Source organism: Podarcis muralis, chromosome 3 (genome assembly GCF_964188315.1).
Source record: "Podarcis muralis chromosome 3, rPodMur119.hap1.1, whole genome shotgun sequence".
In the NCBI taxonomy this organism is placed as follows: Eukaryota; Metazoa; Chordata; class Lepidosauria; order Squamata; family Lacertidae; genus Podarcis; species Podarcis muralis.
The window spans coordinates 60373911-60400968 of NC_135657.1; the positions used below are offsets into that span (position 1 = coordinate 60373911).

At 43.5% G+C, this 27058-nt stretch overlaps 1 protein-coding gene across 1 annotated transcript; it reads left to right on the top strand.

Moving 5' to 3' along the window:
* TXLNB (taxilin beta) lies at positions 1–26706 on the top strand. The gene is made up of 10 exons (XM_028723560.2): positions 1–183; positions 4039–4494; positions 6045–6136; positions 8931–9101; positions 14291–14485; positions 16032–16151; positions 19708–19782; positions 21503–21595; positions 23555–23650; positions 25235–26706. Exons 2-10 carry the CDS (start codon positions 4053–4055, stop codon positions 25841–25843), a joined length of 1893 nt encoding a protein of 630 aa, XP_028579393.2. The 5' UTR covers positions 1–183; positions 4039–4052; the 3' UTR covers positions 25844–26706.
* The last annotated feature ends 352 nt before the right edge of the window (positions 26707–27058 follow it).

The following is a 27058-nucleotide window of genomic DNA, read 5'->3' on the forward strand; positions in this document are numbered from 1 at the left end:
TTGGGAGCTCGCAGCCAAACTCTGGAGAGGAGTATTCTTGCCTGCTGTGTCATCCACTCCTCCCGCCCTCTGTGGCAGGAACAGAGGGAAAGTTTCCTATTGCTCTTGGTTCTTCCTCTCTTGTCGTTCTTTTGGGCCTCCTCCTGCCATCTTCTTCTCTTCTGCTCCTTTTTCTCTCCTCAGGTAAGTGTGACAAAGTCAATAGCTGGCAGCATGGTTGAGAAAAAACTATGGAAGTTTTCAAACAATATTTTGGTGCACGAGCTTTAAATAGTGTGGGCATGTGATTGCGACTATGGGAAAAGAAACTTCAACTGCAAGCCCATATCCACTAACCTGGGAATAAGCCCCACTCAATTCAGTGGGCCTTACATTTGAGTAGTCACATATAGAATTGCATTGTGAGGTAAATAGCCTTACCGGAGCTTCCAGTGAAGGAGACCAATGTGAAGTTGATGTTTTTTGGAGGAGGGAAATTTAAAGCAGGATTAGGCTAAGTCTGTGCGGTATGAGGAAACTCTTGTGTTTTCGTTGCAAAAATAAATAATGGTGGTTAAGATTTAAGCACAAAGCAAAGAAGCCTATATGTGTTTCTTGAACAGTTTTGGCTTGGGGGCTGTTTTGAAACTCTGACACTATGGATTTCACATCTCTGTGAATTCATTGTGCACCAGAGTGCATTTCCGACGTCCGTTTTGATAAACTACAGTGCTTAAAGCCTTACAGAAATTGCACAACTGTAATTCTTTATACAGAAGAACCATGCAGCAAAAGCAGCACTGGACACTTGACAGGTGTGTTGTTTAGTTTTTGACAACAAACAATAACAGAGGCACACTGTTTGCTTTTCTCTGTGATGCTTAACTTTTAAATAATCTGCACTCAGTGGCTGACAGTGTAAGCCTGTACCTGCTTACTTAGGGAGTAATTCTCACAGAACATAGTGGGACTTGTTTCCAAGCACATAGGCCTAGGATTTGGGCTGTGAAATATACCTATGGTGAGCTGGCATGGTAGAATTCTTTATTTGTTTTGTTGGGTGAATGTGAGGAATAAAGGCAGTTATCAAGGATCATCACTGTCATCCTTTTTTTAGACAGGCTTAAAATAACTCATGACTTCAGAGCAGGTGCCATGTGTCTTTCTGTTGGATTTGAGGGGAGGGGGGTGGGAAGCTAAAAATAGGCAAGTCCTGCAAACTTCTGAACTCCTCTACTGGGAGAAAAAGACCTTGTGACAAGGAAAGTGGCACTTTCTGTAATTCATCCCTGCAATGAAGAGGAAGACCCAAAACACATTTTTTAAGGCAGCTTGCTTCTGTTGGATGATCAGTTGTTCAGAATCTATTTTAACATGAGTGCCAAGTGCAGTAAATTGGTAAGAGAAGCTTAGAAAGGGAGCTCCCTCTTGGGAAGGGAGAAAACTTTTGCTCCGATGGTTAACAAGAACACCATGGGAAAGGAATGTGTTAAATAACTGCTGTGTTTTTAGTGGTAAACAAACTGGGTTCAGCCACAACCTCCTGAAGTGGGTCAAATACAGGTTAACAGCACAGGGCTTCCCCCTGTATAAACGTATTCTTTCCACATCAGTATACCTGTGTATGGGATACAGTACTATCAAGCTGTGGTTAGCAAGTGGACTTAGGTGCATAGGTTAAAGCTGCACATGGCTTGCTTATTTTATAAACTAGATCAGTTTCCTTTCTGCCACAAAAGCAATATATTCTTGCATGCTACCCCAATCTCTGAGTGGCATGGGATTCCAGGCGCATACCCAGAGTTCGTGTTTCCTTTTGGAAATGAGGCACAGCAGAGACTGTGGTGTCTTTACGATATATGGTTTATTTACACATTTATACAACCTGAGCCTACGATGGAGGTGTTCACAGCATTAACACCCCAAAAGGGTCTTGTTTCTCCCATAGCTCAATCCTTGGATTCAAACAGAAATCAAGCATCGCTCTCAAACATTGCGCTAACTCTCTCTCTAGCTTACTACTTTACTTCTAGATTACAAAACTCTGTCTTTGTCTACTAACTAACTGTGAATGGTCAGCAGGTCTTGAGGCAGATACGAAGATTATGCCCATGACTGGTGTGGGTTGCAGTTCTGCAGTCTATCATGTCTAAAATGGCATTTTATTTATTTATTGTTTGCATGGGCTCTACATGGGCCTACCACTTAGTAAGGAGCCTGCAGACTTTTACTTCAGCTTCAGCCCTGACAGCCACCATTGATCCTGAGACTAAATAACAATACGAGGATTCTTCTTCTGCACTGAGCTGCCCTCAAAGGCTGCTTGGTACAGTCAAACCTCTTACGTCCACCTCTGCTTGCGTCCATTTTGCCCAGTGTCTGCGGCAAACCTGGAAGTAAAAGGCAGGTTTGCCACCATTCGCACATGCGCAGAAGTGGGCAATCACCGCCTGCACACAACAGCGCCTCTCTCAGCAACCCGTTTCAACTTCTGGACGGGCCTCCAGAACAGATTGTGGTTGTGAGTAGAGGTTCCACTGTATTTGCATCTGTTGTAGCACATGGGGGACTGTCTTCTTCGTAGTGACTTGGGCCCACTATACCATAAGCCTGGTGCCCTCTAGATGTTTTGGGTTACGTGTCCCATCAGCCCAAGGCAGCATTGCAAATAGTTGAGAACAATGGGAGTTGTAGTCTAACAAGAAGATTGGGGGAAGCTGCTCTATGATATGTTGATCCCAGTTTCTCTCTCCTTCCTTATGTTCCAATCACAAAGTCTGTGATTTTCTACCAGCAATTTCTTGATGATGCCCTCTGTCGAAGGTAAAATTGCCACAGTAAATCAAAGAGGTTTTTTTTACTAACGTGTGCTAAAAAGAGATAGAGAGAGTCAACAGTCGGCAAAATAATGGGGCATGGCTTTTTGTTCTGCAAAAAAATAATCTTTTGGGGATTAAGGGTTTGGTTTACTAATGGGAAATGATTTCTTACATAGCAATTCACGGCAAATTACTGGGAAGAAATTCCCCTTGGTTTGAGTACTTTCAAGTTAGATCATGCATACAGTAATACGTTGGATCAAATTGGCAGACAAGACATGTGACAGAATTTGAACCACAGTAATTATGAAGATCAAGAAATGTATGTCTGCAAAAATACATTGCCTGCTTAATAGAGATGACACAGAACCAGAGCAAATAAAAGACTAGATGACAAAATGGGCTCAAAATATTGGAGAAAACATACCACTCGTTACCTGGGATATTCTGTGGTAAAAGGCACATTGGTTCTCCTTAGATATGGGAATAAGAGGAAATTCCTTTATCACCCCGGTTCAAATACAAAATATATAAATAAAAATTAGCCTCCCACACACTGGAACTACCAAAAGGAAAGAGGAGATTACTTTCATATATGATGTAACAAAAATATATCTCAGGGGAAAAGAATGAGACAATTTAAAAAACCTTAAGGTGTGAAATTCCTCTTCATCCTTTGTTCTTGTTGAACTATGGAAAGTTTGGCTACGCCAGAACATAAAGCATTAGCTGTAATAAGAATAAATGTGCTGGCTGAAGGAAATTTTCTCTCTTTTTTGCAAGAAAATATTGTGATTTATTGATTAAGGAAATAATTCTTCTCAGCTTCCCATTTCTTGTACAATGGAACAGTCCTCTGAAAAGCCTTTAGGCAAAGCTGAAATGAAACAATGAATACCATGACTATGACCAATGAATCTTGTTTAGATAAATCTATTGGTGCTAAAAGAAAGACTGTGGCCAAGTAGCTTCTGATTAATCGCCATTAATTGGGACAAATGCACAAAACCTACAGTTTTTTCCAGAGGGCTTCGGTGAGTGGCAAAACTGTTTGGATGTGTGTGGAAGGAAGATACATGAAAGGGCTAAATAAATAAATATCTAGGTTGTCTAAGATGCCAGTTAAGCTTGTGCTAAATATAATATTTACTACTATCAACAGGCATGGCCTTCTTTGGCAGTTTTTACTCTATTCTTGATTGCTGGTGTAGCTAAAAGCCTAACTTTGTCTCACACCCAGGTAACATCCCTAGAATGGAACATGACCAAAATGGAGCTGGCCCTCAGCCTGACCAGCAACCTCCACCTCCCATAAGCAGCCCTGAAGCGCTGCCTACTGAGAATGGTCTAGAGCAACAAAGTGAAAAGTCGCCTCCGAGGCCTCTGTCCCCTGAGAACGCAGCGCATTCTCAGCCTGAAATAAAGCTGTGCGATATATCTGAGGAGCTGAGCCGACAGCTGGAGGACATTATTAAAACCTACGGCTCAGCTGCCAGCCCGGTGGAGGAAAGGAATGCTAAAGCGACAACAGACAGACCTGAGAAAGGAGATTCCTTTAATAATGAGGATGGAGAATATGAGGATGCCCATGACGAGGCTGAGAAGGAACAGGCAGCTTCTGGGGATGCGTCTGGATCAAAGGAATCCAGCAGTCAGAAAGACCAGAAGCTGGAAAAGAAAATCCTGAAGGGACTAGGCAAGTAGCTCCTTGCGTAACTGGAATGCAGAACTTAATAGGACTCGTTGGCTATGTTGGAAAAGGCGCCGCAGTGGTCGTCTCCATAACATTTAATTGCTTGGTACCAAAAGTACACATTTTCTTCTTGTCCCCGGCAAGAAACCAGTTTTTATTTTCATTTTTAATATGTGATGCATAAATGGACATACATGGCAATTAACTGATGATACAATTCTGTACATCACACCTAGACTTGTATATTTTTTGGGTGCAATAATGCAAAGCAGCATTTACCAGCAGTTCTCAACCTGTGGGTCCCCAGATGTTGTTGGACTACAACTCCCATCATCCTTGAGCTCTGGCCTTGCTAGCTAGGGGTGATAAGAGTTGTAGTCCAACAACATCTGGGGACCCACAGGTTGAGAAAGGCTGATTTAGGCTATTATTATTATTATTATTATTATTATTATTATTATTATTATTACAGTCATTACTTGGAAGTTGAACAGAATCCATCCAAAAGTCCGTTCAACTTCCACAGGATTCAAAAACCAAAGCTCAGCTTCTGATTGCAGGAGCTTCCTGCAGCCATATCAGAAGCCCTGTTGGACACCCAGCTTCCAAAAGAACGTTCGAAAACCGGAACAGTCACTTCCGGGTTTCAGTTATTTGGGATCCAAAACATTCGAGAACTAGGTAAAAGGTAAAGGTACCCCTGCCCGTACGGGCCAGTCTTGACAGACTCTGGGGTTGTGCACTCATCTCACTCTAGAGGCCGGGAGCCAGCGCTGTCCGCAGACACTTCCGGGTCACGTGGCCAGCGTGACGAAGCTACTCTGGCAGGCCAGAGCCGCACACGGAAATGCTGTTTACCTTCCCGCTGGTAAGCGGTCCCTATTTATCTACTTGCACCCGGGGGTGCTTTCGAACTGCTAGGTGGGCAGGAGCTGGGACTGAGCAGCGGGAGCTCACCCCGCCGCGGGGATTCGAACCGCCGACCATGCGATCGGCAAGTCCTAGGCGCTGAGGTTTTACCCACAGCGCCACCTGCGTCCCGATTCGAGAACTAGGCTGTTAGAAAACCAAGGTACGACTGGATTGGATTTATATACCGCTGAATTGCTAAAGTGTCTTCTTCAGTGAGTGTTTCATCCATCTTGAACTTGCACTAGACATCATACAAAAAATTAGTCTGGCTGTCTGGCAAAAATGTGGAAATAGAACCACTGCAACAAAGATCACCAACCTTTTGGAGCCCATGAGCCCATTTGCCAACCAGAAAGCACGTGTAGCACATGGGTAAGGTGTGGGTAGCCACAACCAGTGTAGCACAAGGGTGCTACAGTGACAACCCCTACGCTACTACCATACTTAAAAGAAGGTCACCTAAAGTTGCTTCAAAAGCGCTTGGTAGAAATCTAAAGAGAAATGTTCCACACAATCTGCTGCTAACATTTCTGAATATAGAAGCTAAAACCAATCTAAAATGCAGCTTCCAGTTGTTACAAATTCTTGTATTTTGCATGAAGTGCTCTCTGTGAGAATGTCCTTTTTAAAAATTACTTCAGGAAAAGAAGCTACCCTGCTGATGCAACATTTGAACAAGCTGAATACCCCAGAAGAGAAGCTGGAGATCCTATTTAAGAAGTATGCTGAACTGGTTAGTATAGCAGCTACGGAGAAAGGATAGAGACAGCCCCACTTTAAAGTGTATACATCTAAAAATAATATTGTAGAGCTGGTGAAAGTGCAGAAAGGGGACAGCTAAAACAACCTTTCCTCCCCTGGGGGCTTTTTAGCAAGCAAGGAAGGACATGATAAGTGTTTGAAATGATGCATGGTGTGAAGAAAGTAGATTGAAAGAAGTTCTCTCCATCTCTCATACAATACAGCCGAGGGTCATCCAATGAGGATGAGATGTAGCAATGGCCAGCAGCACAGACAGCTATAAAAGGGAATTAGGCAATATATTATTCACAGAATACCAATTGCTGGGGTGCAACTTGTCCTCATGTCCTTCCTAATGTTCCCACAATGGCCAACCAGGTGCCTAAGGGAAGTTCTCACTTCCCTTAGGCACCTGGTTGGCCATTGTGGGAACATCAGGAAGGACCATAGCACCATGGCAGAAGATCCCAGGTTCAATCTCCAGGTGGGGCTGGGGAAAGTGTCTGGCCGAAACCCTGGAGAGCCACTATTGAGCTAGATGGGCCAGTGGTCTGATTTGGTACAAGATGCCTTTATATGTTCTTAGCATATTCCTGGACTTGGTCTTATCCAGAAGGCAGGGCACTTTGTGTGCTCTTATATGTGATGCGATGTTGGGTTCTTGGGTTACAACCTGGGGGCTGATATTATGCTTCTAAGAGCCCTGCTGAAGCAATAAGAAGAGAGAATTCCCCCCCACACAGACACACATATATGGTTTTCCCTTGGACCTCTCATTTGACCCCTCTAAGGTCTGATGTTGGGGTCCTGCTTGAGGCAGCAAGTAGAGGTGAGGGGTGAGGATGAAGGAGCAGGGCATATATAAGGAACAGACCAGCATAGCTTCAGCTCCATCATGTCCTGCTCTTGCTTTATCAGGGTTGCAACTTGGCAAGCTTAATTCTGAGACATTATATTGTTAGAGGTTTGTGGGTGCTGAATGCCTTGGTTTAGTAGTTGGAATTTAATTAGAGCTTGTGTGTTACAACCGGGGGAAGGCCGGACTCTGTGTGTTTTAAGATAGATTCATGTGTGTATTTCCCCTGTGTGCTAGACACTTCTAGTCATTAACATTAATTAATTATGCTGGGCAAACTTCCTAAGTTGTGTCTTAGGTGGTTCTTAATCCTTGGAAATCAACAGGAGTTGAAAGGTAATGGAGTCAGCCTAATTTCCTTTGAGGGGATGGCCTGGGGATAATGAGCCACTAGCACATCAAAGGGGCAGGAACTCTCCCTAAGTTAGAAAAGGCAGAGACAATAAATGCTAAGGGGGAACTGTTTGACAGGAGGAAGTTAGGGGTCAGAGAGAGGCATGACTGGTTGCTGCTGGCTGCAAGGCTGCAGTTGTTGTGAGAGGAACAGAAACTGATGCTGCAGAACCTCTCAAATCTACACTCAGGTTGTATATATGTGCAAATAAACCATATATCATAAAGACACCACAGTCTCTGCTGTGCCTCATTGTCCAAAAGGAAACACAGATCCTGGTAAGTGTGCCTGGTACCCCCAGAATCTCACACCGCTCAGAACATTATAAAAGCAGAGATCAAGTTCAACAGATACCATATAATACAAAGAGTCCGATATTATAGAGAGATACGGAATAAGCCATAAGATATTAAAACCAAAACTTTAAAAAAGCATTATCCAGAATATTTTTCAGGAGTAAATTGGGCTGAGGGAGGGGAAACAGCATTTTGGTTTAAAATGTTTTTAAAGAAGACTGTAAAAATTGATAAGGCAGAACATTTGCTGTTGAGGTGATGCATGTCCACCCTTGTTTGATAAACTTGTACAGGAATAACTGAACAAAGCCTGTTTTGACCACCAATGCAAAGCCTTCCAGCTTCTCCAGGGGGGAAAGGAGCGACCACAAGTCAGATAATTGTTTTCCTTTCAGCAAGTGTTAAAATTACTTTATCATTTTTTAAAAAATGAAAAAGGCCTGCTACAAACCTCAAACCACCTATTCTGAAATGAACAGTTACAGCTTCAGGTTACAGGAACCAGACTTTGGTCTGACCTCATATTTCCTTTGGCCAGCATCTATTTAATTTGGAACAATTTCTTTTGGAGCTGTCCACCTTTAAGTAATGCTTATTGAAATCTTGGTTTTTCAGCCGCTTTCTTTTATCATTGTCTTGTGCTGTGCCCAAGGGGGATGACAGCTTAGCAAAATCTATGCCTGGGCTGAGATGAGTGAGGTCAAGGAAGCTGCTGAAAGGTCTTGCAGTGATGTCATGGGTAAAATTGTCAACTTTTAAAGTGAATTTTAGTCTTGTGCCTCTTTACCAGCTGTGAAGCCATTAGTAGGTGGTGATGCTTATCTCAGTTCTATAAAAAGCTTTGCCTGGTGATTTCTGCATAGCAAGCTGCTGTTAAAAGGTGCAAGCTCAGGCAGCCAGGACAATTCCCTCCATTCCCAGGGCAGATGCAAATGCCAGTCATGGCCACCATCCAAGAGTTCTGCTTTCTAAAGGTAAAAACCACTATACAGCTAGCGGCCTGATTTGCTGGGAAAGTGGTTTATTAGGAACAGGATCGTTGTCCTAGCAACTTATCAATCAATTAAGCACGACTCTCATTTTATATCTTCGCTGTAAAAACAAAATGAGAAAGGTTTTCCAGCAGTCATGGGAGGCAGATGATTTAATGGCTCACTACAGCAAACCAGAACTCCCACTCAAATAAATATTAGTTTCTGTTTCTGTCCTCCCTTTACGCCCCCCCCCCTTTATTTTTTAGCTAGAGGAACACCGTACTGAACAGAAGAAACTAAAGTATCTGCAGAAAAGGCAGGCACAGCTCACAAAGGAGAAGGACCAGTTGCAGAGTGAACACAGTAGAGCCGTCCTTGCCCGAAGCAAACTGGAAAGTCTCTGCAGAGAGCTACAAAGACACAACAAAACCCTGAAGGTAAAACACTTCCTCTTCTCCCGTTGCTTTCCCCCTGGGAAAGCCACTCTTAAACCACTCAGAGCCGTGCTTTATAGGCATGGAACAAGGCCAGAGAAGAACACACTGACAACCGCACTAACTTGTCTATTCCCAATCCAGAAAGTCTGGCAATTTGTAGTCCTGTGGATAAGTGAACTGTCTTTAGCAAGGAATTTTAAGCATTCTCAAATCCCAATTCAATGGTCTTCAGAAGATGCCATGACACTATTTCAAATCAGTTTAAATATATTGTTGCTGGTGGCCAAGGATTCTTTTGTGCAGTAGATTAGTTTTTCAATGGCGGTCAATGTTTGGGAGTCAACTGGCAAACTCTGACAGGTTTGGAGTGTGTCTGGAGAAAGGCTGTTTTTATGTTATTGGAAGGGAGAGAAAAGAGGGCTGTGAATTAGCTCAAGTCTGGAAATGCTTGAAAGTACAGGACTGCTTTTTGAATAGCCTGGTCACTGCCTCAAGTTTTGCTCATATTTGTACATTTGTAAGCAAAGGGACACGGGTGGCGCTGTGGGTAAAAGCCTCAGCGCCTAGGGCTTGCCGATCGAAAGGTCGGCGGTTCGAATCCCCGCGGCGGGGTGCGCTCCCGTTGCTCGGTCCCAGCGCCTGCCAACCTAGCAGTTCAAAAGCACCTCCAGGTGCAAGTAGATAAATAGGGACCGCTTACTGGCGGGAAGGTAAACGGCGTTTCCGTGTGCTGCGCTGGCTCGCCAGAGCAGCGATGTCACGCTGGCCACGTGACCCGGAAGTGTCTCCGGACAGCGCTGGCCCCCGGCCTCTAGAGTGAGATAGGCGCACAACCCCAGAGTCTGTCAAGACTGGCCCGTACGGGCAGGGGTACCTTTACCTTTACCTTTTAAGCAAAGTAAATGTAGGTTTCCATTGCTCCAAACCCATTTTGTGCTGCCCAGGCAACTTTACAATAGTATAATGTAGATGTGCTCCCTGATTAATGTTTTTTTGAGTGACAAGCATGCTGATTGGAGTGCACCTCATTCTAAGGTTACCAGATTTTTTTCAATGAATCCAGGGACACTTTTCAAGTTCAGTCAGAATGGATGGATTTTGTCAGGGGACTGATTTGTAAATCTGGGGACTGTCCCTGGGAAACGGGGACGTCTGGTAACCTTACCTTATTCCCACCTCTCACATTAGGAACAATGACTATCTCCTAGTTAGTTATTAATGCTGTGCCATCATTGCAATTTTTGGGCTGTGCTATTGTTTCCAGTATTTAGTTTTGTGCTAAAATGACTGAACCGTAAGTATAGGTATATGGCCCAGATTGAGCATATGGTAAATTTACCCAGCATCTCTCTGGATAGCAGTATGAGATTCCTGTTGATTTATGTATGACAGATTTGAGGAACCTTCCAGATGTTGATGGACCACAACTCTGTCATCATCAATCATTGGCTATGCTGCCTGGGATTGATAGGAATTATAGTCCAACAGTATCACAGGTGCCCATCCTTTATTGTATGGAAACCAGTGTCATGTTAACAGTGCTTTTGATTGCACCTGGAGTGAAAGAAGACAGCTTTGCTCCCTGTTTAGGAAACAAATTGCAAAGCGTTGAGGTGGGCACTTTGTGCTTTGCTCAGTTGGGTTGCACCAGTGAAGCAAATGACAGAATTCTTTGTATTGCCAGGCCAAAGTGCTTTTTAGATATTTGTGTCCTTCTTGCCAGCAGCGTTTTAGCACTGAGGCACTTCTGCAAATTGCAACACAAGCCACAGAATGTATATCCAGTCATTCAGTAAGACTGCATGCCTGCCTCACCATGCTAACTGGGATCTAATAAGTAGTTTAATTTTGATAAACCAATTTGGCACTGGGAAAGACCTTTTACTTGACCCACCTCTGGGGTTGTTGTTTTTTTGTTGTTTTGTTTTTTGTATTTCCCATGTGTCTCTCTGACATAACATTGCACATGTTCAAATGGGAAGATGTTGAAACAGTGGCAATGGGGACCTATATGCAATGAATTTATGCTATGCTGCCACTGTAATGTTTTAAACAGCCGGCCAGCACATTGGTGCATAGTCTGATAACTGTTCCCAATCCTAGCTAGAAAACAAACAAACAAGCAAATGAAATACAGTGGTACCTCGGGTTACAGATGCTTCAGGTTACACTCCGCTAACCCAGAAATAGTACCTCGGGTTAAGAACTTTACTTCAGGATGAGAACAGAAATTGCATGGCGGCGGCACAGCAACAGCGGGAAACCCCATTAGCTAAAGTGGTACCTCAGGTTAAGAACAGTTTCAGGTTAAGAACGGACCTCCAGAATGAATTAAGTTCTTAACCCGAGGTACCACTGTAGCTTCAACATATTATATCAACAATCCTTCTAGTTTGCAGCAGTGGAAATGGGGAGGTAATCATTCCGAATCCTATGTGTGCTTACTACAAAGGAAGGGCTGCTAAATTCAATAGAACTTCATCCCAATTAAGTGTGCATAGAATTGGAGTCTCAGCAACATTTTTGCAGTCTACACATCCATGTTTGTGCCTTTTGGATTAAATGAATTGCAGCCCAATACTGCTTTCTTAATGTACTTTTTGTCCATTGAGGGTACCTGATACCGTGGCATGGGAACTACCTTCAGCTTAAAAGTACTCTGCTAGAAACCTTAGTCTTAAATCAGTTACTATATCTTCTATAACAATAAATCTTTGTTTGTGTTGGTCTGCCCAGATGTAACTCCTTGCTCTTTTCAAAGCTGCTATCTCATTAGTGGATGTTTTTATGCTCATTATCTGGCATCTACAGTGCACTCTTTTTTTGCAGGATACACTGGTGACAACTCCCATTTGTTCTGCAGCAAAAGTGAACCATATAAGCAGCTGCCCTGCTGTTTTTGATCTTGTAATCTGAATTAAAGTGGCATCTTAAGTCTGACAAGTGAGATGGAGCCATGCAGCTCTATCCCTCTCTACTGGCCAACTGTTGTCTTGAGTACAATACAGGGCCCAGCTCCACAACCCTTCCAGTATTATATCAATGGCCAGAAGCCCTGCCAGGCACCGTGGTACAAGTTCATTGCTCAGATTCAACCCACCAGCACACGGCCAGCAGTTTCTGGTAGGAAATCCTTTGTTCCCAAACCCCATGAATCCTGAGAATAAAATGCCAGCTATAGACATGGGCTGTTAGTTACTGCCTTCTTGGTCAATGTACTGTCAGCTTTTGCCTGATTTTTGGCAGAATGTGACTGAAATTAATTGTGTGCCTCCACCTTGCTTCCAGAATAGGGCCAGGGAGGCTGCATAACATGAGAGGGCTGCTGCTTAGCAGGAGAACCCTTAAAAACATACACCCACATAGATACACACATGCACCCACACACACAAAATCTAGCGGAATAGAACAGATAGACCCACACACTCCCAAACCCCTTAAATACAGGAGATAGTGGCGTACAATGGTGTAGTGTTCAATTTTGAAGTGCAGGAGCTCAACAAGAAAGCTCTCAAAGCCATGTTCCCAAGAAGAGTCACAGGCATTCTCGTGGTACCCAAATTATTAGGAACACCGGAAGAACAATCCTATATAAAATTTCCAGGGAACCCCTGAGCTCAGTGATTCTGACTGCTTGCATTCAACTTGGAAGACACAGTGAGTCTTAACAAAAGATCACCAGCCTGTTGAAATGAAGCCTTTGGCTTTTTCTTGAGAAATGCAAAAGATCTTGCTAAGAAGTATTCCTGCTGAAATTGCTAGCATGAAGCCCATCAGAGGACAGGACTATCCAGCCTCTCATTGATTGATTGATTGATTGATTGATTGATTGATTGATTGCTTTTTCCAAATCTGCTACAAATGAACTTGTCAGCTTTATCACCTCATTTATGTGACAGGGCAAGGAGGGTCCCTTGGTCTAGTATATGGCAGTGGTGGTTTTATTAATTTGTGAATTGCCTTTTATATAACTCTCCAAGTGATCTGCAATCCAACAATAAGAATCAACTAAAAAAGATTTTTAAACTATACAAAATCTCGTAATCTGGGGAACCAGGTTCGCGTCTCCACTCCTCCACATGCAGCTGCTGGGTGACCTTGGGCCAGTCACACTTCTTTGAAGTCTCTCAGCCCCACTCACCTCACAGAGTGTTTGTTGTGGGGGAGGAAAGGAAAGTAGAATGTTAGCCGCTTTGAGACTCCTGAAGGGGAGTGAAAGGCGGGATATCAAGTCCAAACTCTTCTTCTTCTTCTTCAAAATAACTGGAGGTGGGATTAAAAGCACTACAAATAAACACCCAATTTTTTCATATGGCTGGAACAGTTTGTAGAAACAAAAATGTCTTGTTTCTAGAAAGTATAAGTAGTCCACACCTGTACAAAGGGTGGGTGCTTGTCATATCTCTACAGTCTCTGAGGTAGGAATGGGGAACCTGTGGCCCTCTAGATGCTGTTGACTCCAACTCCCATCATTGTGCTGGCTAGAGATGAAGGTAGCTGGAACTGCAGCAACATCTGGAGCGCCACAAATTATCCATCCCTGCTGTGTGTCTACAAAGTTGACTTAATGGATCAGGAAAGGGATGGGTGCGGGGGAAACAGGGTGAAGAAAGGAAGACAAATGTTGTCTTTTATGCATGTGTTCACATATGTTTACCCCATTTTTTGACCTTCGTCCTGAAGGTCACCTTCAAAGATTTACCACACTTACCATAAAATAAAACCATCAGTATTTTAAACTCAACAAAACACAACTGAAAAACTTGCATAGTGGTACAATCCTGTGCAGGTTTCCTTGGAAAGAAATCCCACTGTGTTCTGTGGTGCTTATTCCCAATGAAAGAAATAAAATTTAAGAAAGCTTTCCTCTTCATTTTTACATATACAGAGACAACAAGGGAGGGAAACCAGTTTGTAATGTTTATTTAATTGCTGTTGCAGATTCTAAGCCCTCAAATCATAGCAAGAAACATTTCAATCTCAATATCGTAAATGAGGCACAATAATGAATGTGCCCCCAAAAGTCATTATTTTGTCTGCCCTCCCATTCCTGTTTGAAGGGCACCCAAATCCCCCCACCTGCAAAAGGATGCGTCTCTCACTCATTCACTACAATAACAAAAATCTGGATGCTAATTATCTCCTATGGAAATAATATCATTTGCTTTTATTGGAATATTGCATTACAGGAGGAGACCCTTCAGCGAGCAAGAGAGGATGAGGAGAAAAGGAAGGAGATCACTAATCATTTCCAAGGCACCTTGAACGATATCCAGGGGCAGATTGAGCAGCAAAGTGAAAGGAACATGAAGTTGTGCCAGGAGAACAGTGAGCTGGCAGAGAAATTGAAAAGTATCATAGATCAGTATGAAGTCAGAGAGGAGGTGAGAACAACATGCAAATACTGCAGAAGGCTAACTTGTGCCAGATCTGTTGCCGTAATTTCTAGTCTTCTCTGTTCATTCCTCTTGCAAGTGCATTCAGCTTTTGGCAAAAAGCAGCATAGCTATTTAGTGTATATGCTCACCCACCCATTCACTGCAGGTAAGTTTCAAAAAGCATCTCTAAAGACATATGCAAACCAAGAATCCTTCTCCCCTTACATGCCCAGCTTTGGAGCACAAATTAGTAGCTTATTAATTTGGTTATTTATTGGAGTATGCTCCATACTGGGTATACACAGGGCATCTAAAATCTAAATTTTAAATATCTAAATTAGATATTAAATATCTAAATTAAATATCTATATTAGATATCTTGTTTTTAAAAACTACCATAAATCACCAGATTTCATTTCCACTGGCACTGTCTGTATGCAAGACATTAATAATTTTGAAATAACTTTACCGTACTATAAAATATTTGTCTTCGGCTGTTGTCACGCTGGTGACTGAGTGCACATGTGGCAGCTAGGTTTAAACAGGGTGAGGGAAGCCTGGGAAGCCCCAGGCAGAGCAGTCAACCCAAGCAGGTCTTCCAAGGATCTTCCTGTTGTCATTGCTGCCACTGGTGGAATGAAGGGGGGAAATGCCCTTGTTGTTGCCGCTGCTGAGAGAAGCCCCAGAAGAAGGTGGCAGGGACTGAAGGGAAGAAAGCCTTTCTGCCCTTCATTCCCACCCTGGCAGCTAGTGGCCCACGGTCCAAACAGGAAGAGTGAGTGAAGAGGTGAGCAGAGAAAGTGAGCCAGGCCCAGGCAGGCAGGAGGATGGAGTGGGTGGAGAAAGGGAACACTCCCTTCCCAATATCACTGGCTGCTGCCCCTAACCAAGGGGGAAGGGAGGTTGGTGCATTAAGCGGTGGCAGGAGCATCAGATTGCCTCCATCTCTGTACTCCCATGTCTCACTCCTCCTCTTTCAGTAAGTGTCAGTGACCCAAGAAGTCAGTAAAGCAACAGTTACAGGGAACCAGGCAGAGGGCCTTCTCGGTAGTGGCACCCGCCCTGTGGAATGCCCTCCCACCAGATGTCAAAAAGAAAAACAACTACCAGACTTTTAGAAGACATCTGAAGGCAGCCCTTCAGAAGGGAAGCTTTAAATGTTTAATAGATTATTGTATTTTTATATTCTGTTGGTAGCCGCCCAGAGTGGCTGGGGAAACCCAGCCAGATGGGTGGGGTATAAATAATGAATTATTATTATTATTTAATTATTTAACTATGGTTGGAGTTTAAGATGTTGTGTGGGGAGGAGTTCAGGGTATGGTGGGTAAGCAGAGTTGGCGAGCAAAGTGAGCAGGAGCAGAAGCCCCAACATTTAAATATGTCATGCTTACTTGACTGTTAACCCTGCTATATTCAGTTAGGCCAACCTTAGATAAATGTGCATAAGGACTGCAATTCCATATGGAATTTTTAAACTCTAAAAATCCATTATTTCTATAGGCGAGGAAATCACTGCAACCAAAATGCATTGCAATGTGTTTTCTTCCAGCACCTAGATAAGATATTTAAGCACAGGGAGCTTCAGCAGAAACTGGTGGATGCCAAGCTGGAACAGTCGCAGGAAGTGATGAAAGAAGCTGAGGAACGACATCAGCGAGAGAAGGAATATGTAAGTACTTGCCTTTAGCTTTATTTTTCCCTTTAGGCCAAGCACAGGTCTGGAATGCCATCTTCCCATTTTAAGTAGTTGTTCCTGGTCTGAACTGAGACAAGTGGCCTCCTATCTTAGCACTGAGTGGGATCCACCCTGGTTTAAAATCTGTAACAATACACAAGCCGGTAGGGCAGAAGGCAGGGAGGAAGAGTAGGGGGCGCCTGAGCCAATGGCAGGCAGAGGCAGCTAACTCTAGTTTTGCTTCCATTCTCTTCCCTTTTCCACAAAGTTGACACTGAAGCGAAGGAAGGGGAAGCTGACAAGCAGTTTCACCACTGGAGTGGTTGTAAGTTAGAGAGCAGTCAGGTGGGCTCAGGGCAGACTGAAGCCAGTGCAAACAAGCCTACAGTTTGCTCAAGCATCTGATGCCCCCATGAGAAATTATGTTTGTTTGCCATAGCAATATCCTACAGTTCTCTGGGTACACATGCGGTTATCCATGCTTCTGCTTACTTCAGTCTTGTGATGTCTATTAGACCAAGACAGGAACTAGCCTGAAGGCACCCAGTGAGATCCATGACCAAGAGACAATTCTGAATCCAGATCTTCCCAGTCCCAGCATTCTTCACACTAGGTTACACTGGCTGTGTTATGTTTTTGTGCACTAGGGCACTTGGAAATTATAGCTATCTAAGCATGAAGCTTACCAAACACAAGACTCCTTTAACATCTCTGCTTCTGTGCAGTCGAGTACTCCCCGACTGAATTATAACCTACCCACAAACAATTCGGAGTGAATGGTCAGTAGCCAGCTGTGTCTAACCTCTCCATGCTTTTTGTGTGTGTGTGTGTGTGCAAATAAATCCTGATGACTGCTCAATAAACAGGTGATCTGGAAGCAGCCTTCTTTTTAGAGGAGAAATTGAGAGCAAAAAGCAAAGGCTGAAAGCAAGAGCTATCAGACAATGGAATAGCTCTGCTGCCTCCCTGTGGCATAGGGGAAGCTGTTCTTACTCATACTTACTCATATGGCATACTGGCTGTTTGTACAACTAGTCATGTTCGTCATATTATTAAAAACTCAAATGTTCAATGCAGTACTCTTATCCTTACAACTTAAAACATGCCTTAGGAAACATTTTCCAGGGATGCACACCCCTTTTCCTAGTTATCATGAATTTCAAAAGCTCCCCAGACATTTTATCATTACAAAATTGGCAACTACTCTTAGCTGCGGAGAGAAAGACACCCCCGCCCCAAGATATACCCAAATTTCCCTAAGATAACCAGCTTAGTATCCATACAGAGGGGCTTGATCTAGCACTGATACAGCAGGTAGCCAGTTATCATCAGCATCATACTTCATCCCCAAGATCAGGTCTAGATTTAAGTGGAGGCCATGACCGCATGCATTCATCCAGACAGGTATTGCTGCCACCAAACCAGCTTCAGTATTCGCATGAAGGGGGTCACTCCAGGGAGCCAATTCCAGTTTCATTTTACTAACCCAGCTTGATGGGTCATTACTATTTTTTCTTTAGAAAGGGGAGGAGTTCCATTTTGACGGGTTGCTAAGCGTTTTGTCTGCAGGCGTTGGTTTCACAGGAAAAGGCTGTTGGAAAACACCTGGGCAGGTGGATGTTGTTACTGGTATTGCCTCAGACAATATGTGAACCAGTAGATAGAAGCAGGCTGACTTCTTAATCACGACTGCAGCACTCTTCTGGTTGTTTAGTGACTCCTGGTAGAACTTTATGTCCAGAACCTTGAGGTTGTAAACTCAGTCTCAAGCATGACTGGAGGTTATAAATTCGTGAGTGGGGTGTTTGCTAGCCTTCTGAATTCATCTAGCTCCCCAAAGCAGACTTGCATTGTGAGAAGAGAAACTGTTAGGTCCCCCCCCCCATGTTGCTTATAATAATACATATTTTTCCCTGAGGCTCAAAGGTGCTAGATAGTCGCCACAGTTCCAGGCTCTTTGGGCAGCCTTGGTATTGACAGGCCAACATGACCCATTGCTACCTACAGCCACAGCAACATTTGCTCTCAACACCAGTGCTATCAGCTTATTAGAATTGCAGATGAACTCCAGGTTCCATTGACTAATTGGCAACTTCCCTCTGTCCATGTCTTGTGAATTCCAATTTATTGAAATTAGGCCAGAGCGCCTTTCTGGAGCAATGAAAATTGTCTGTGGTCATAAGAAGTTTGGAGAAATTCTTCTCTGAAAGAGTTATTTACTACATCCCTGTCTTTTAATTAGAATGCCAGTTTAGACAGGAAAGTTAAGGCAGAAGGGAATCAGAGCAGCCCCACTGAGGCTGTGCTAAGCCTAGCCTGGAGCACTTCAACTTTAACAAGATTCTTCAGACGTTTCTATAATTCTAGGAGTGGGCAAGAGCTGAAGAACAAGCTTTATGCGTGTAAACTGCATTCAGTAGCACTGCACTGTATTCTTTACGAATTGGTTTCTGTTTTGAGTCCTTCCTCCTTTCTGCTTCATGTTTTATTAATAAAAAAATACCAATATTTGTGTTTGGCTGAGCAGGTTGGCTTCTGAAGATTACCTCAGGCTGCATTTTTTATTTTGATTTTTTTAAAAAAAAATCATGCTAATTTAAAACACTGCTTTGAACATTTGCTTTTATTGCAGGGCAACTCCTAGCTGTTTTTTTAAATAAATATTTAAGGATAACTTAAAATACATTTGCTACAGGACATCAATAAGACCAGAGAAGGGGGGGAACTGTTTAGTGAGCCACAACAGATTACTGGGGGAAATGATTTCTGCCTCATCAGTTATGCTGGACTTCTTCAGCATCCCAGCTGGAATATGTGACAGTGAAGGCCTGATGAAATTTTTAAGCAGTGTCAAAACCCAGACAGTTTGCAGGATAAATGACTATCCTGAAGCCTGACTTGGCCCTCAGGCTATTCAGCATTTTGTTTTATACCGTTAAACACAACCAGCCTGTAATTCTCCCAAAAGATTTTATTTTTATCTCGCTTTTTTTTTTAACCTCTGGTGAAGGGGGTAAAAAACTCCCACACCCACCTATCATTTTGAAAGCCACAGAAAACAGCCCTTGTGTATATTGCTTCACTTCATTGCTCTAGGTTTTGCAGCAGTTGTTTGGAAAGTTAGAATGCTAACCATGGCAGACCTTGGGGTCTCAAATTTCAGCAGTGCCAAAATTTGGTGCCCCCTGCCTCTTTCCTTCTGTTCTACATCATAGTTGTGGCACCTCCAAGATAGTAATGTGTGCAGTGCTTTTTTTTCTTTTTAAAAAAGTGTTTAGGGGTACTCTCATTTTCCTACTCATATTGAAATACTGCCCCTCAGTGAGGCCAAACTTAGATTCACAACATGTTTAGAGGTATGCGTACCCTCAGAAAAAAAGCACTGAATATGTGTGTGTGTGTGTGTGTGTGTGTGTGTGAGAGAGAGAGAGAGAGAGAGAGAGAGAGAGAGAGAGCGCTTTACAAGTAGATGAATGCTGGATTCTAAGGACTTTTGACTGAAATGAAAAGTCCAAGTATTCCACTGCTATTCCTTTTGTGTCAAACACAGCTACTTAACCAAGCTGCAGAGTCGAAACTACAAGCAAAAATGCTGAAGGAGCAAGAGACAGTTCTCCAGGCCCAGGTGAAGAACATCTGCTGACTGTATGATGTGCCTCTTTATTTGAAGGAGGGTGGGAATGAATGTACTAAAGACAGAGAAGAGTTTAATATATGGTTGCGCTTCACGCTTCATTAAAGCATATCCTCTGCAAGCAAAGGTCAGATGAGCACACACTTGGGAAGTATTTGCATTGATCTGGCCATAATCTATGTCACATCTCAAGGGGCAGGAAGAATCAAAACATATGATGACCAGGGTCAGAGGAGTATTATTATTTTACTGTATTGGGTCATTTTCTCTTTAACTTTACACCAGCAATTATTTATTTAGTGCAGTGTGGGGAACCTGTGGCCTTCCAGATTTTATTGGACACCAGCTTCCATCAGACCCAGCCAGCACGCCCAGTGGTCCCTGCCCCTGCCTTGGGGGTTTCTTCCATTGTCCCATGTCAGATGCTATTAATTATTTGTTCTCTTTTTTATTATTTTTGCAAGCTACTTTAGGTACGTTTCACTTCATGATAGTTTTATTTCTAATGGGTGGTTAGTCTACGGGCCATATCCAGCCCTCTCAATCATTTTTTTGTGGTTTCCAACCCACCCTTTCCCCCATTTTTTTAGAAAAGTACTTTTTTTAAATTAAAAATGCAAAAATATTTATGAACCCCTCCCTCTCCAAATGTGCCCTTTAAAGCAAAGTAAAAATTAGCTATACTTCCATCCCCTGGAGAGTTCATCCTTTGTCAGTGTAGCCCCCAGCCAGAAAAAGTTAAGTCTCCCTTGTTTTATAAGGTTATATATTCTGCTTTTTTATCAAATGATTCTCAAGGCAGCTTGAAATAGACTGTAATACCACATACCTCAAAAATGGAGGCAGACACGGGGCAGATCATATGGCAAGATGAGAGTTGTTGTTTTTTAATGGATACGTGATGTTCCTACTTCCTGTTTTCGAGTCAGTTACTCTTGTGTACCACGACCTGTCAGCTATAGAACAAGTAACAATAAGTGGAAGACTTGAGTGCAGGGATAGTCTTAGTACCAATCTTATTAATGCTCTCAGACTTGGAAGTTTTCCTAGATGGAGAAGGCGTTTCAAGGTTTTAATGGGCAGCAAAGTAGTAACACAATTCCATAACTTGTTTTCATGTTTACAATAAATAGGTGAAATCATGCAAATGCTACTAAAGTCCCCCCTTTTAATAAATTAATCCAGTAACAAATTTATTTAAGAGAGAGCCACCCCTGTTATGTACTGTGCCTTTATGACAAAACAGCAGAGGTAAGAGAAGAACTGGATTTATGAGATATTGAAAGACATAAGGGAGAGAAGACACAATCTGTCCAAAGGGAGGAAAGAACACATTAAAAAATGCAAAAGTCTTTTGCCCTGACCACTAGAGGTCCCTGCCAGACCTTATCAAGCTTCAGAGCATCCCGCACATCTTATTTACCTACTTTGAGTGATGCTGGTGTTTTAACCTAATAACATATGTGTTGGTTTTTTTGCTTCCAAGTACCTTTTTCCTATTTTTGATATCCTCTCAAAAGATCATTTGCCCCAGATAGATTAAAATATTCTCTAAGTATAAAATAAATTATTTGCTAAAAATTATAGTCTCTTTCATCTTGCTCTCTTCCTGCAATAATTTGAAAGTTTGGGCAGGGGGTTCACCTTTCTCGTTGTGGAACTATGAACGGAATTTGTGGAACTGACTTATGTTTCCTTTCTCTGAATACAGCTTGCTCTCTATTCTGAACGATTTGAGGAGTTTCAGAAAACCTTGACAAAAAGCAATGAGGTGTTTGCCAGCTTCAAGCAAGAGATGGATAAGGTCAGTTAATACATTTTGTCTCTCAAATCTGTTCTGGAGGGCTTGCCATTTTGGTAGCAGAGGCCAGTGAATTTTCTTCAGGTTCACATGAGACTTTTTCTGTTATGGAATCAATCAGAAACACGTTGACATTTTCCTGTAAGGTGCAATGGATACCATTAAGAGTCAAACTCAAACAATTGGATACAGGGCAGTATTGATATTTAATAAATAATAATAATTAACCCTGCATTGCTGTCACACAGGTGTGTATACCTTATCACCATTAAACATTGTTGGAGCACAGAAACTGCATTTAGTGGCCCAAATATGAATAAGACATTTCATCATCAGCATCATCAATTTGTGTGCCGCCTTACCATAGTTAAAACAATGCTCAAGGCGGCTTACAACATGACAAGATTTACATAATTACCAACATAACAAAAGTCATAAGCAATAATTAAACACATCAAAAAGTACACAACCAAATGGAAAACGATTTCCACATAAATCATAAAATCTAAAACTAAGAATACAGTATTAATATCAGTCACAATGTAAAATGACATAGATAAAAAATAAAAGCAATTTTAAAACAAAACAAAAACAAAAGCGGAGCCCTCTCTGCCCAGCAGCAGCAGCAATAGGCCTTTATGGAGCCTGTCAGGCCCCGCCTTAAGCCAGGTGGAGAGAAGCAGGGCAGGGCCCTTCAGGCTCCCAGCAGGTCAGTCCTGCGCTATGATAATCTATTATTATTTAGCAATAGGTAAGAGAGGGTAACTACTTTTTGAATGCTCTGCGGTGTATGGAAAGTGTGCTAGGGAGAAGAGATTTACATCAACTTTTCCACAGGTATTTACTTGCATGTCATTCTGAGCAGGCTGTCCTTCCTAAAACAGCAGCACAGATATCTCCCACTGCATAAGTCGAGCATTTTATGAGCTGCCTTGCATCCTCTGCCAGTACTGTACCTGCTTGCACTGCCAGAGTGTCCGTGGCTCCATATGACTTAGTTGTTCTGCCAGCTATCATTCACTCAGAGATCATAAATATGGATCAGAACAACTGACCCTTTTATTTTTTTTAAGAAGGTGTTCAGTGCTGACACTGTTGCAGACTATCATGGGGCAGCTTGTAATTTGTGCAAAGCACTTAAAGATTGATTTCCAAGCAGTAAATTGTTTCCTGTGTTAATTATCCACAAAACCACACTGCCATTAAGGTGCTGTAATGTTTGTGTTATTCATTTGAATTAAGTGACTAATTCATTGAAAGCAAGAACTAATAGAGTAAAAGAACTATAATGGATTGGCAGTGCTATTACAGATGCGTGTTGCTCTTGCAACAAACATTTTGTGAAATCACTGACTTGTTACTGCTTTGAGGCAAGAATGTGTTCCACATAACATGAGATATTGCTGTGTGCACACCTTGATGTGTGGGCTTTCAGTTGATCTCTGAAGAAAAGGAAACAGTAAATCTGACAGGAAGTAGCACTTGGGGATCTAGTTGACAATGTCTTTTTATTCTAAGACCTTTATTTTCCACCATCAAATGTATTTTAACAGGGGCAGAGTACAGTCAGAGATTTTTGTGAGCTGATCCCAAATTGATGTTCTCCCATTTTCATGGTATGATAAGTGATTACAGTCGTGCCTTGGCTCCCAAACAAATCAGCTCCTGACCACCACAAACCCAGAAGTGACTGTTCTGGTTTGGGAACTATTTTTGGAAGCCGAACATCCATGACTTCCAATTCCTGCAGCCAATCAGAAGCTGCACTTTGGTTTCCAAACGTTTTGGAAGTCAAATGGGCTTTTGGAACAGATTCCATTTGACTTCCAAGGTACAACCGTTCTGCCATAAGTCAAACTAGAACCCTTGACTATTGCCAAGGTTGGGATCAGCACTTGTTCACATGGGATATGTGTAAATGCTGGCTTGTTCCTGATGCCAACTGGATTTTCCCCTTCTTAGATGACCAAGAAAATGAAAAAGTTGGAAAAGGATACAGCTACGTGGAAAGCAAGGTTTGAGAACTGCAATAAAGCTTTGTTGGACATGATTGAAGAGGTGAGAAACCATTCCTTGAACAATTTTAAATTGCAATCTCATAAATTGTTCTGAATAATAGCTCTCTGATACAGCTTCCATTGTAAAGTTCATAGAGCATTCATAATCGCAAAGGGGCCATAGTTCAGTGGTACAGCATCAGCTTTGCATGGAAACAGTCTCAAGTCTCCATGCTTGCCTGAAACTCTGAAGAGCTTGTACCTGTCAGTGCAGACAATACTGAGCTAGATTGATCAATTCAGTCTGACTTGATGTGTGGCAATGCAATGGAAAAAGCAGTAGGAAACAGCTCCAAAAGCTTAAAATCACTATTTTGGGGGAGGTTTCCCCAAAAAAGCTAGACAATTTTGGGGTCTTCCTAAAAAGTTTTGCAGGTGTCAGGAATGTTACATTTTGAAATATAGCAACAGAGGGTTGGGGTGGGTATTTTTAAGAGTGGTTAAAAAAAGATGGTCACCTTCTTGCAGAATATTTTGGGAAATTAAATTCTAACTTAAAAAAGGTAAAGGGACCCCGGACCATTAGGTCCAGTCGTTATTGGCCGAGGGAGCCGGCGTACAGCTTCCGGGTCATGTGGCCAGCATGACTAAGCTGCTTCTGGCCAACCAGAGCAGCGCACAGAAACGCCGTTTACCTTCTCCCCACTGGAGCGGTACCTATTTATCTACTTGCACACTGACGTGCTTTCGAACTGCTAGGTGGGCAGGAGCAAGGACCGAGCAACGGGAGCTCACCCCATCGCAGGGATTCAAACCGCCGACCTTCTGATCGGCAAGTCCTAGGCTCTGTGGTTTAACCCACAGCGCCACCCGCATCCCTAAATTCTAACTTAGTAATTGGCTAATTAGTGGCAGCTAATAAACGGGGGGGGGGGGGGCAAGTAGTTTATTGTATGTGGGATGCTTAAGCACCTGAATGACTAGCATAGAAATGTAAGGCTTTCGAGAGGAAGCAGATTGGTCCTAGTTCTGAGATGGGGAAGCTGCCAGTATGAATGGGCAGGGTGCTTTCTTGACTGTTTTGTGGCCTCTGGGCTGTGGAAGTAACTAAAAATAAAGTATCACCTTTCTTTGCATGGATGATGTCGGGTGTGGAGAAAGCTATAACATTTTCTCTGAGCAAGATGGTTCGGGCAGGGAATTAAAAATATATAAACAGAGATGTTTTAACATGACATTCTACTCCTTCTAAATTATCTGAACTTCACATTGCAGAAGTGAAAGTCTAACAGCATATGCTACGTGTAGTTTGTAACTTCCTGACTTGACTCCCTCCCCACCCCCCCCCATTCTGCCAGTAAATGTTTACTTCTGTAACATTTGGCCAGCTCCAAAGATTTACATAAACTATTATAAAGACCCCAGGGCCTGTAGAACCACCCCAGAGAACTGTAAGACTGTGTCAGCAGGAAAAACACTTTGCAGAAGTGGCCAGGCCACTTCTTGATTGGGGAGGTCACTTTTCAAGCCATGTTCTTTAACCATCTTCCTGATTTTTGCTTGATCTGTTAAACTGGCCCCTCTGGTTGTCCTGTGCCATTTGTCGACGCAGCAGCCTTCAAACGCTTTGTTTGCTCTATCACAGAAAGCCATGCGAGCCAAGGAGTACGAGTGCTTTGTAGTGAAAATTCAAAGGCTGGAGAATCTGTGCAGAGCTCTTCAAGATGAAAGGAATGTGCTGTACAAAAAAATAAAAGATGCAAAATTCCCTGAGGAGAAGGAGGAGGAGGAGGAAGAGGAGGAGGAAGAACAACCACCACCACCACCACAACTGACTGGACAGGACGATGGTCTGAAAAATGAGGCTAGTGTGAGCTCCTCTGTTGTAGACCAGGCGGCGGCTGCTGCTGAGCTACCTGCCACTGATGAGAATATTCTGAAGAATCTGGCTGCAGCTTTCATGGTGACCCATCATGAGGGAATGCTCCCAATAACCGCTGATGTGGACACACCTGAAGCCCTGGGAGCCACTAATGTAGAAATGTCTGAAGAACCGTGTAATCTGCAAGCATGTGGTCCAGTTTGTCCCCCAGAGCCATTGCTCCTGATGCCACAAGACACAGAGAATCTCTCCATACAGCCAGCAGCATCCACACCCAAAGCAGAAAAACATGAAGGGGACACGGCGAAACAACTTGCTCAGGGTCATCCGGTTCTGCAGTTGTTGGATGCTGACATGGAAGGAGTCGATTAGTATTAATGTGATTATATTTCTTTCCCAACTGCCATCCTTTCATATATTTTTGTTCTAATTATGCGGCTTTAAAACGTTCACAGATTTGCTCCTCATAATCGTGGGACGTGTCTTGTGTCTGTGACATCGAGCCCCGTCGGTAGCGATGCATTTTCAGTTTGCCCACTTTTTCATCAAATCAAAGCAAAAAAGTGCTTTCCTAAAGTGTCACAAAACAATTGGTGTTTGCTCCCATCAACCCGTTTTGAAAATCCGTAAGACTCCCTACTTTAAGAACTACAGCACTTTAATTCAACATGCTCTCACAAACACCTGAGCACGTTAGTTTGGTCTGAGGTGCCAGAATGTCACTTCTAAATATAGGAATAAATGTTACATGGGGGAAGCATACTTGGGGAAGTAGAAGCTGGAAAAGCAGTAATGTGAGGGTCAAATCTTATTCCAAAGTAACTACTAATTAGTCTATGATCTTCAAAACATTTTTGTTTGGACAGATTCTCCCGACTTCAAGCAATTGTGTGTATCCCTGGGACCCCAATTCTTTTCTTTGCCCCCAACGCAATCCTTTTCTCACAAGGAAGAATAGTTGTCTATGACAGTGTTTCCCAACCGGTGTTCCGCGGCACACTTGTGTGCCGTGAGACCTTGCCTGGTGTGCAGTGGGAGGGAGGCGGGAGAGGCGGGGCGGCGGCATCTCCTGCTGGATGCAAATCCAAACATGGCGGGCGCCTCCCTCGCTCCTTTGTAGGCGGACCATCGAGAGAGAGAGAAAAGGAGGCGAAAGAGCGAGAGAAGGCGCCTGCGCGGAAAGAGGAGCGAGCAGTGCGCCTGCGCGCCGCGGCGCCCGAGATCGCTTCTCCCCACCGCCCCTTGCTTCAAAAGAGGTCCGGGGGCAGCGGGAAGCGCAGCGCTTCTTCCCCGCTGCCCCCGGACGTCTTTTGAAGCAAGGGGCTGCAGGGAGATCGCTTCTCCCGGTGCTCCGAAGCGGGGCGGGGGGGCGGGAACACCTGCCCCAGCCGCCCCGCTTCGGAGCGCTGCTCCGAAGCGGGGCGGTGGGGCGGGAACCTCGCACCCCGCCGCCGGGCATCGGAACGATGCCCCGATGCCGGGCGGTGGGGCGGGAACCTCGCACCCCGCCGCCGGGCATCGGAACGATGCCCCGATGCCGGGCGGTGGGGCGGGAACCTCGCACCCCGCCGCCGGGCATCGGAACGA

Bases quoted from the DNA above. Each gene is read 5' to 3' on its own strand.
- TXLNB (XM_028723560.2), top strand. From the start codon at position 4,053: ATGGAACATGACCAAAATGGAGCTGGCCCTCAGCCTGACCAGCAACCT. The intron at 14,486-16,031 runs GTGAGAACAACA...GTTTTCTTCCAG, and splicing joins AGTATGAAGTCAGAGAGGAG to CACCTAGATAAGATATTTAA. The intron at 21,596-23,554 runs GTCAGTTAATAC...TCCCCTTCTTAG, and splicing joins TCAAGCAAGAGATGGATAAG to ATGACCAAGAAAATGAAAAA.